General features: G+C 43.0%; 1 protein-coding gene across 3 annotated transcripts in view; it reads right to left on the bottom strand.

The window, feature by feature from the left end:
- The window catches only part of Pde9 (phosphodiesterase 9), a 415,289-nt gene that overhangs the window by 31,739 nt on the left and 371,050 nt on the right, over positions 1–12,500 (bottom strand). For all 3 annotated transcript variants that reach the window (XM_053789230.2, XM_070094042.1, XM_070094043.1), the window contains 5 exons: positions 12,098–12,225; positions 6,797–6,929; positions 4,485–4,586; positions 932–1,067; positions 23–145 (listed from right to left, as the gene is read on the bottom strand). In XM_053789230.2, coding sequence (XP_053645205.1) covers positions 23–145; positions 932–1,067; positions 4,485–4,586; positions 6,797–6,929; positions 12,098–12,225 — 622 coding nt within the window. The remainder of the gene's footprint in view (positions 1–22; positions 146–931; positions 1,068–4,484; positions 4,587–6,796; positions 6,930–12,097; positions 12,226–12,500) is intronic.

The raw sequence follows: 12,500 nt of genomic DNA on the forward strand, positions 1-12,500 counted from the left end.
TTTCCAGTAAACATTGACACACCTGGTAGATGTTGTTGAAGCCAGGATGATCTAAATCATGGCATATACATGATGTCAAAAGAATCAAGACATCCAAATCTCCTAGACGTCTCTGTAGATCACACTTGCAGATCATGCCATACATCTGCAGGAACATCATACAAATTTTTATCTATGTAGTGAACTTAAATATAATATATATAATTACAGTACAAGACTATTCAAAATGCATTACCTCCCAAGATGTATCATCATAGTTTATTTATATGTTGCATAATGTGTATAATATATTGCCTGCTAGAACCATGAAATCTTCTTTCAATAAACCGGCCGTATCCCACCAAGGTAGGGTGGCCCAAAAAAGAAAAACAAAAGTTTCTCTTTTCAAATTTAGTAATTTATACAGGAGAAGGGGTTACTAGCCCCTTGCTCCCAGCATTTTAGTTGCCTCTTACAACATGCATGGCTTACGGAGGAAGAATTCTGTTCCACTTCCCCATGAAGATAAGAGGAAATAAACAAGAACAAGAACTAGAAAGAAAATAGCAGAAAACCCAGAGGGGTGTGTATATATATGCTTGTACATGTATGTGTAGTGTGACCTAAGTGTAAGTAGAAGTAGCAAGACGTACCTGAAATCTTGCACGTTTATGAGACAAAAAAAAGACACCAGCAATCCTACCATCATGTAAAACAATTACAGGCTTTCGTTTTACACTCACTTAGCAGGACGGTAGTACCTCCCTGGGCGGTTGCTGTCTACCAACCTACTACTTGCTGTTTTCAAACATATGAGCATCCTGGATATATATGCTATTTTATTTGGCAAAACAAATGCCATTTCATGAGACAACTTGGTTACCTCCTATTTCCTAGGCTCTATAAGACCCCTAATGGGTTTAGCACTTCCCTAAGAAGATAATAATCTTACCATTTGTGTGACACAGAAAGCATGTTGGAAGTTGTGAAAGGGAACTTGATTATAGCAGTGGTAGACGCGACACAAAAAACTCCGCAGCACCTCCGTCTCTATGCCAAATTTAGATGGCAGCCCCAAGTCATTATACCTAAAACGTAGAAAGTTAGGCATGATAATGGTACTCTTATTTCTCAATTATGGTTATACATACTATTAAGGTAAGGAACAACATAGTTTAAATAAGCGTGGACTACTCACAGTGGTTCGAGAAATAGTAATATTGCAAAATGAGCTGCAAGATTCAGATGAAAATATCAGAAGCAAAGTCATATATTGTAAGAAGAATAAAAACAGTGGCTATGAAGCTCTTGGGAATGATAATACATTGTATATGTAACAGTTCCTGAGGGATATCATATTAGTAATAGGGACATCACATTAGTAACTGAGGGATATCACATTAGTAACAGGGATGTGACATTAGTAACATGGATGTCACATTAGTAACATATATATCACATTACTAACAGAATTAACATGCCTGTGTAGCAGTATAAGGAATTGAAAATAATATTCATGTACAGTCTACCCTGTAAAAATCTACACATATAAGGAACCTGAGCAATCATTCAGGACAGAACAATAACATACATGTGCAGCAACAGTAAGGAACAATAACATACATGTGCAGCAGCAACAGTAAGGAACAATTACATGTGCAGCAGCAACAGTAAGGAACAATTACATGTGCAGCAGCAACAGTAAGGAACAATAACATACATGTGCAGCAGCAACAGTAAGGAACAATTACATGTGCAGCAGCAACAGTAAGGAACAATTACATGTGCAGCAGCAACAGTAAGGAACAATAACATACATGTGCAGCAGTAACAGTAAGGAACAATTACATGTGCAGCAGCAACAGTAAGGAACAATAACATACATGTGCAGCAGCAACAGTAAGGAACAATTACATGTGCAGCAGCAACAGTAAGGAACAATAACATACATGTGCAGTAGCAACAGTAAGGAACAATTACATGTGCAGCAGCAACAGTAAGGAACAATAACATACATGTGCAGTAGCAACAGTAAGAAACAATAATATACATGTGCAGTAGCAACAGTAAGGAACAATTACATGTGCAGCAGTAGTAACAGTAAGGAACAATAACATACATGTGCAGCAGCAACAGTAAGGAACAATAACATACATGTGCATCAGCAACAGTAAGAAACAATAACATACATGCGCAGCAGCAACAGTAAGGAACAATAACATACATGTGCAGTAGTAACAGTAAGAAACAATAACATACATGTGCAGCAGCAACAGTAAGAAACAATAACATACATGTGCAGTAGTAACAGTAAGAAACAATAACATACATGTGCAGTAGTAACAGTAAGAAACAATAACATACATGTGCAGCAGCAACAGTAAGAAACAATAACATACATGTGCAGTAGTAACAGTAAGAAACAATAACATACATGTGCAGTAGTAACAGTAAGAAACAATAACATACATGTGCAGTAGTAACAGTAAGAAACAATAACATACATGTGCAGCAGCAACAGTAAGAAACAATAACATACATGTGCAGTAGTAACAGTAAGAAACAATAACATACATGTGCAGCAGCAACAGTAAGGAACAATAACATACATGTGCAGCAGCAACAGTAAGGAACAATTACATGTGCAGCAGCAACAGTAAGAAACAATAACATACATGTGCAGCAGCAACAGTAAGGAACAATAACATACATGTGCAGCAGCAACAGTAAGGAACAATAACATACATGTGCAGCAGCAACAGTAAGGAACAATTACATGTGCAGCAGCAACAGTAAGAAACAATAACATACATGTGCAGCAGCAACAGTAAGGAACAATAACATACATGTGCAGCAGCAACAGTAAGGAACAATAACATACATGTGCAGCAGCAACAGTAAGAAACAATAACATACATGTGCAGCAGCAACAGTAAGCGACAATAATCTAAATATGCTGTTGGGGTTTTGAGGGCTACCAAAACTTTTACCTTACTGACTCCTGCCTCCCAGGACTCCGGGAAAATTATATTGGCCAAATCTGGACTGGAAACAATGAAATAACAAAGTTTCCTACACAAAAAGAGAAATGGAACAATATGTTACCAATAAGGTCAGATGGAACCCACTTGCCTGAACCTCGGCAGAGGCAGCAAGACTGGACCTAGTTTTCACCTTGAGTGCAGCAGATACTGAGGGCATCACATTTGAAACACCCCTCGGGGCTAGTGACCACGTGGTTCTGAGCTTCGAAGTGGAGAGGGAAGCAGGATGGGCAGGACGAACGAAACCAAACTACAAGACAGGGGACTATAGAGGCATGAAGAATTTCCTGCACGAGGTTCAGTGGGACAGAACACTGGCAGGGAAGCCAGTAAATGAGATGATGGAATATGTGACATCAATATGCAAGGAAGCTGAGAAGAGGTTTATACCCAAGGGTAACAGAAATAACGAGAAAGCCAGGATGAGACCTTGGTTCACTCAAAGGTGTAGAGAGGTCAAAACCAAGTGTGTTAGATAATGGAAGAAGTATAAGAGATAAGATGAGATTTCGTTCGGATTTTTAACCCCGGAGGGTTAGCCACCCAGGATAACCCAAAAACGTCAGTGCGTCATCGAGGACTGTAACTTATTTCCATTGTGGTCCTCAATCTTGTGCCCCAGGATGCAACCCACACCAGTCGACTAACACCCAGGTACCTATTTGCTGCTAGGTGAACAGGACAACAGGTGTAAGGAAACATGTCGAAATGTTTCCACCCGCTGGGAATCGAACCCGGGCTCTATAGCCACCAGGCCACCGGGCCAGGAGAATAAGGAAACCAGTCGTAGAGCCAGAAATGAATATGCACAAGGGAGGCCCAATGACAATACGAAAATGACATAGCAGCAAAACCCAAATCTGACCTGAAGCTGTTGTACAGCCACATCAGGAGAAAAACAACAGTCAAGAACCAGGTAATCAGGCTGAGGAAGGAAGGCGGGGAAATCATAAGAAACGATTGAGAAGTATGTGAGGAGCTCAACATAAGATTCAAAGAAATGTTCACAGAGGAGACAGAAGGTGGAGTACACCATCAAGTGTTGGACACAATATATACAACCGAGGAAGAAGTGAAGAGGCTGCTAAGCGAGCTAGAGAGGGAGCAGAGGCGCTATGTGTGCCACTAACAACAATCTTCAACACATTTATCGAAACAGGGCGACTACCTGAGGTATGGAAGACAGCAAATATAGTCCTTGCTACTGCAGTAAAATAGAACATACAGGTGCTGCAGGAGCACAGTAAGAGAGAACATACATATGCTGCACGAGAAGCATTAAGAGAGAACATACAGGTGCTGCAGGAGAACAGTAAGAGAGAACATACATGTGCTGCAGGAGAAGCATTAAGAGAAAACATACAGGTACTGTAGGAGAACAGTCAGAGAGAACATACATGTGCTGCAGGAAAAGCAGTAAGAGAGAACATACATGTGCTGCTGTAGTATGAGAGAACATACATGTGCTGCAGCAGTAAAAGCATCTCCCAGTCCTCCCAGGCCCAGTTGTTGAAGGTGGGTAGTCGTAGTAGTGTTCTGGTGTCTTCATCAACAACTGCATTGCTACAAAAAAAAGGAAAATCTATGTAAAACAAATATAGAATTCCATATATGACATTTTACACCACTAGCTAGTGTTGTAACACTGGCTGGTGGTGTAACACTACCTGGTGTTGTAACACTGGCTGGTGGTGTAACACTACCTGGTGTTGTAACACTGGCTGGTGGTGTAACACTACCTGGTGTTGTAACACTGGCTGGTATTATAACACTGGGTGGTGTTACATTACTGACCAATACACATTACCAAACCCTCTCCATTATTGTGCCACAATTTTAAAATTTATTTAATATACAATCTGAACTTACCAATACCCCTCGGATTTAGTGATTCCCAAAGGATATATATATATATATATATATATATATATATATATATATATATATATATATATATATATATATATATATATATATATATATATATTATTATCACACTGGCCGATTCCCACCAAGGCAGGGTGGCCCGAAAAAGAAAAACTTTCACCATCCTTCACTCCATCACTGTCTTGCCAGAAGGGTGCTTTACACTACAGTTTTTAAACTGCAACATTAACACCCCTCCTTCAGAGTGCAGGCACTGTACTTCCCATCTCCAGGACTCAAGTCCGGCCTGCCGGTTTCCCTGAACCCCTTCATAAATGTTACTTTGCTCACACTCCAACAGCACGTCAAGTATTAAAAACCATTTGTCTCCATTCACTCCTATCAAACACGCTCATGCATGCCTGCTGGAAGTCCAAGCCCCTCGCACACAAAACCTCCTTTACCCCCTCTCTCCAACCTTTCCTAGGCCGACCCCTACCCCGCCTTCCTTCCACTACAGACTGATACACTCTTGAAGTCATTCTGTTTCGCTCCATTCTCTCTACATGTCCAAACCACCTCAACAACCCTTCCTCAGCCCTCTGGACAACAGTTTTGGTAATCCCGCACCTCCTCCTAACTTCCAAACTACGAATTCTCTGCATTATATTCACACCACACATTGCCCTCAGACATGACATCTCCACTGCCTCCAGCCTTCTCCTCGCTGCAACATTCATCACCCATGCTTCACACCCATATAAGAGCGTTGGTAAAACTATACTCACTCCCAAATATCTGAATACATTCACCTCCTCCATACTCTCTCCCTCCAATCTGATATTCAATCTTTCATCACCTAATCTTTTTGTTATCCTCATAACCTTACTCTTTCCTGTATTCACCTTTAATTTTCTTCTTTTGCACACCCTACCAAATTCATCCACCAATCTCTGCAACTTCTCTTCAGAATCTCCCAAGAGCACAGTGTCATCAGCAAAGAGCAGCTGTGACAACTCCCACTTTGTGTGTGATTCTTTATCTTTTAACTCCACGCCTCTTGCCAAGACCCTCGCATTTACTTCTCTTACAACCCCATCTATAAATATATTAAACAACCACGGTGACATCACACATCCTTGTCTAAGGCCTACTTTTACTGGGAAATAATTTCCCTCTTTCCTACATACTCTAACTTGAGCCTCACTATCCTCGTAAAAACTCTTCACTGCTTTCAGTAACCTACCTCCTACACCATACACTTGCAACATCTGCCACATTGCCCCCTATCCACCCTGTCATACGCCTTTTCCAAATCCATAAATGCCACAAAGACCTCTTTAGCCTTATCTAAATACTGTTCACTTATATGTTTCACTGTAAACACCTGGTCCACACACCCCCTACCTTTCCTAAAGCCTCCTTGTTCATCTGCTATCCTATTCTCCGTCTTACTCTTAATATATATATATATATATATATATATATATATATATATATATATATATATATATATATATATATATATATATATATATATATATATATATATATATATATATATATATATATATATATATATATATATATATATATATATATGACCCGCAGCTGGAGCTTTTGGTCATCTGACCGAGGCCTTCCACTGGCTTACCCGTCCACCCCTTTAAAAATTATGGCTGTGGTTATAACCATTAGTCATTTATTTTCGAGCAGTACGAAGATCCCCTTGCCAGTAGCTGGTGTCAGGCTGCGAGATTTCAGTTATAATGTGACTTTCTTAAATTGTTAAAAAAAAAAAATAAAGTAATATTTATTTGTCTTATATAATAAAATGTAGAAACATTACTGAAGATTTTTAGATGGGAAAGTAAAAGAGAGAGAGAGAGAGAGAAAGGGGCACTCACCATATCTCCCTGAACTTCGAGAAGACGGTAGCCAGCTCAGCGTCGACCTTCCTGCGGTAGTGAACGTGTTGCCAGTATGGATGACTCTCAGCCAGGTTGCCCAGCGGCTCTCCCATACCTTCCTTGTAGAACCCTGCCAGAGGTAATAGTGGTCAGTGCTACCAGGGAGGAGTAGTCATTGTGCTAACAGGGAGTAGTCATTGTGCTAATAGGGAGGAGTGGTCACTGTGCTAGCAGCGAGGAGTGGTCATTGTGCTAACAGGAAGGAGTGTTCATTGTGCTAGCAGCGAGGAGTGGTCATTGTGCTAACAGGAGTGTTCATTGTGCTAGCAGCGAGGAGTGGTCATTGTGCTAACAGGAAGGAGTGTTCATTGTGCTAGCAGCGAGGAGTGGTCATTGTGCTAACAGGAAGGAGTGTTCATTGTGCTTGCAGGGAGGAGTGGTCATTGTGCTACCAGGGAGGAATGATCATAGTGCTACCAGGGAGGAGTGGTCATTGTGCTAACAAGGAGGAGTGGTCATTGTGATAACAGGGAGGAGTGGTCATTGTGCTAACAGGGAGGAGTGGTCGTTGTGCTACCAGGGAGGAGTGGTCATTGTGCTAACAAGGAGGAGTGGTCATTGTGCTAGCAGGGAGGAGTGGTCATTGTGCTAGCAGGGAGGAGTGGTCATTGTGCTAGCAGGGAGGAGTGGTCATTGTGCTAGCATTGGAGTGGTCACTGTGCTAGCAGGGAGGAGTGGTCATTGTGCTACCTGAGAGGAGTGGTCATTGTGGTAACAGGAAGGAGTGGTCATTGTGCTACCTGAGAGGAGTGGTCATTGTGCTAGCAGGGAGGAGTGGTCATTGTGCTAACAGGGAGGAGTGGTCATTGTGCTAGCAGGGGAGTGGTCACTGTGCTAGCAGGGAGGAGTGGTCATTGTGCTACCTGAGAGGAGTGGTCATTGTGCTAACAGGAAGGAGTGGTCATTGTGCTAACAGGAAGGAGTGGTCATTGTGCTAGCAGGGAGGAGTGGTCATTGTGCTAACAGGAAGGAGTGGTCATTGTGCTAACAGGGAGGAGTGGTCATTGTGCTACCTGAGAGGAGTGGTCATTGTGCTACTTGAGAGGAGTGGTCATTGTGCTAACAGGGAGGAGTGGTCATTGTGCTACCTGAGAGGAGTGGTCATTGTGCTAACAGGAAGGAGTGGTCATTGTGCTACCTGAGAGGAGTGGTCATTGTGCTAACAGGGAGGAGTGGTCATTGTGCTACCTGAGAGGAGTGGTCATTGTGCTAACAGGGAGGAGTGGTCATTGTGCTACCTGAGAGGAGTGGTCATTGTGCTAACAGGAAGGAGTGGTCATTGTGCTACCTGAGAGGAGTGGTCATTGTGCTAACAGGAAGGAGTGGTCATTGTGCTACCTGAGAGGAGTGGTCATTATGCTAACAGGAAGGAGTGGTCATTGTGCTAGCAGGGAGGAGTGGTCATTGTGCTAACAGGGAGGAGTGGTCATTGTGCTAGCAGGGAGGAGTGGTCATTGTGCTAACAGGGAGGAGTGGTCATTATGCTAACAGGAAGGAGTGGTCATTGTGCTAGCAGGGAGGAGTGGTCATTATGCTAACAGGAAGGAGTGGTCATTGTGCTAGCAGGGAGGAGTGGTCATTGTGCTAGCAGGGAGGAGTGGTCATTATGCTAACAGGAAGGAGTGGTCATTGTGCTAGCAGGGAGGAGTGGTCATTGTGCTAACAGGAAGGAGTGGTCATTGTGCTAACAGGAAGGAGTGGTCATTGTGCTAACAGGGAGGAGTGGTCATTATGCTAACAGGAAGGAGTGGTCATTGTGCTAGCAGGGAGGAGTGGTCATTGTGCTAGCAGGGAGGAGTGGTCATTGTGCTAACAGGAAGGAGTGGTCATTGTGCTAACAGGGAGGAGTGGTCATTATGCTAACAGGAAGGAGTGGTCATTGTGCTAGCAGGGAGGAGTGGTCATTATGCTAACAGGAAGGAGTGGTCATTGTGCTAGCAGGGAGGAGTGGTCATTGTGCTACCTGAGAGGAGTGGTCATTGTGCTAACAGGAAGGAGTGGTCATTGTGCTACCTGAGAGGAGTGGTCATTATGCTAAAAGGGAGGAGTGATCAGAGTGGTATCACGGGTAGGGCACAACGCTGCCAGGGTAGGGCACAACGCTGCCAGGGTAGGGCACAACGCTGCCAGGGTAGGGCACAACGCTGCCAGGGTAGGGCAGTGCTACCAGGGGTAGGAAAATGTGCTTCCATGATAACAGAAATGGAAGAGGGGAAATTGTTGATGAAGAGGGAGAGGAAGAGGCTGAGGACGGCGTAGAACAAAAGCTAAGCTCAGGTTACTAACTCCTCGTCTTGTGCACTATGTCTGCTGCTCTTCCTTCCCTCTAATTCATGTGTTGAAACAACACCTCCTCTCAACCCACATTTTGTCTCGCTACCTTAAAGTGGATGATCAACTAGAAAACTACCTTAAAGTGGATGATCAACTAGAAAACTACCTTAAAGTGGATGATCAACTAGAAAACTACCTTAAAGTGGATGATCAACTAGAAAACTACCTTAAAGTGGATGATCAACTAGAAAACTACCTTAAAGTGGATGATCAACTAGAAAACTACCTTAAAGTGGATGATCAACTAGAAAACTACCTTAAAGTGGATGATCAACTAGAAAACTACCTTAAAGTGGATGATCAACTAGAAAACTAGAGTGGGTGGAATGAATATTTCTAGACTACCAAATGTCTGACGTGATGCCCTTCCGTAGCCTAGTCTAAAACAGCGAAAACTGTCGGTATATCTGAAGAATTACTACAATGGATATCCGAGTGCGTCATGCACACAGCACACACGCAGTATTAATATTACATTCATGGTAAAGTTGTAAACAGGTAGTATTAACAAGTAGAGAGACCACAATTTGCTTGTAGAGAATATTCGTGAAGTGTGTAAACATGGTGCATGGCGGCCATCTTGTCTCATTATTTATAGTGAGACAAATTAACCAGACGGCATAAACAGTGAAAAAGAGGGAGGGAGAGAGAGAAAAAAGAGAAAAGAGAGTTACCACCACATCTGCTACAGTACCATCACCACACCTGCCACAATACTATCACTACACCTGCCACAATACTACCACCACACCTGCCACAATACTATCACCACACTTACTACTAAACTATCACCACACCTGGCATTGTACTATCACCACACCTGCCACAATACTATCACTCCACCTGCCACAATATTATCACCACACCTGCCACAATACTACCACCACACCTGCCATATTACCACCACACCTGCCACAATATTACCAACACACCTGTCACAATACTATCATCACACCTGCCACAAAACTATCACCACACTTACCACAAAACTATCACCACGCCTGCCACTGTACTATCATCACACACGCCACAATACTATCACCACACCTGCCACTGTACTATCCCCACACCTGCCACAATAATACCACCAGCACCTGCCACAATACTATCACCACACCTGCCACAATGATACCATCAGCACCTACCACAATACTATCACCACACCTGCCACTGTACTATCACCACAACTGTCAATATTATCACCACACCTGCCACAATAATACCACCAGTACCTACCACAATACTATCACCACACCTGCCACTGTACTATCCCCACACCTGCCACAATAATACCACCAGTACCTGCCACAATACTATCACCACACCTGCCACTGTACTATCACCACACCTGCCACAATAATACCACCAGTACCTGCCACAATACTATCACCACACCTGCCACTGTACTATCCCCACACCTGCCACAATAATACCACCAGTACCTGCCACAATACTATCACCACACCTGCCACTGTACTATCACCACACCTGCCACAATACTATCACCACACCTGCCATAATAATACCACCAGTACCTGCCACAATACTATCATCACACCTGCCATAATAATACCACCAGTACCTGCCACAATACTATCACCACACCTGCCATAATAATACCACCAGTACCTGCCACAATACTATCACCACACCTGTCACAATAATACCACCAGTACCTGCCACAATACTATCACCACACCTGTCACAATAATACCACCAGTACCTGCCACAATACTATCACCACACCTGCCACTGTACTATCCCCACACCTGCCACAATAATACCACCAGTACCTGCCACAATACTATCACCACACCTGCCACTGTACTATCACCACACCTGCCACAATACTATCACCACACCTGCCATAATAATACCACCAGTACCTGCCACAATACTATCACCACACCTGCCATAATAATACCACCAGTACCTGCCACAATACTATCACCACACCTGTCACAATAATACCACCAGTACCTGCCACAATACTATCACCACACCTGTCACAATAATACCACCAGTACCTGCCACAATACTATCACCACACCTGTCACAATAATACCACCAGTACCTGCCACAATACTATCACCACACCTGTCACAATAATACCACCAGTACCTGCCACAATACTATCACCACACCTGTTACAATAATACCACCAGTACCTGCCACAATACTATCACCACACCTGCCACTGTACTATCCCCACACCTGCCACAATAATACCACCAGTACCTGCCACAATACTATCACCACACCTGTCACAATAATACCACCAGCACCTGCAGCAGACGACGTTTCACGTTGTAGAACTTTATCAATGTTTAACTTGATAAAATTGTAAATAAAGTTCTAAGGGGCGAAACGTGGTGGTAGTAAGAGCATATTCTGCAGCCACGGTCATCACTGCTTCTGAGTTATGAGTGGCAGGATGTGTGACTAATGCAGAGTATTCTTATAGTGACGGAGGGACGCTAAACAATTTCGGAGGGAGTTGAGTGATAGCTCCAGGCCTTCGTATTGTAATTAACGCATCGTCAGGAGCTTGCAATGTTGCAGAAAAGAGGATGAAGTCCAAGCAAATACGTTTAGAGGCAGTGTGTTTGTTGAAGCGAAGACGCTGTCTTTCTACTACTACTACTATTATGCTGCTATTGCTATTACTAATTCTTTCACTAATGCTACGTTTTCATACTTTTGCTTCTTTCTCTAGTACTACCTCCACTACTGCTACCTTATTTCTAATACTACCAATGGAAATAAGTCACTTTGACTTTTCTGGGTTATTCTAGGTAACTGTCACTATGTATGATAATTGCAGTTATGTGCACCTGTACCTAAATAAACTTACCTACTTACACTGTTGTTTGCGAGGAGGAAGCAAGTGCTGGTGAGACTCACCTAGCCAGGAGAGGTGTTCAGTAGTCTCCAGCCTCATCTTGAAGCTGTCTACTGCCTTCTTGAGTTCTTCAACCACAGGAGGTAAGTCTGTCTTGAGCGAGGATATGCTTCTCTCAACCTCTATCAACCTGTGTGCGTGAAGAGTTGTCATTACTGTGACCTCATACACCGTTATTGTGACCTGATACACCAATACTGACCTAATACACCAATACTGTGACCTGATATACCAATACTGCGACCTGATACACCAATGTTGTGACCTGATACACCAATATTGAGACCTGATACACCATTGTGACCTGATACACCAATAGTTACCTGATACACCAATAATGTAACCTGGTACACCAATACTGTGACCTGATATACCAATACTGTAACCTGATACACAAATACTGCG

The sequence above is a fragment of the Cherax quadricarinatus genome, chromosome 44 (genome assembly GCF_038502225.1).
Source record: "Cherax quadricarinatus isolate ZL_2023a chromosome 44, ASM3850222v1, whole genome shotgun sequence".
Taxonomy (NCBI): Eukaryota; Metazoa; Arthropoda; class Malacostraca; order Decapoda; family Parastacidae; genus Cherax; species Cherax quadricarinatus.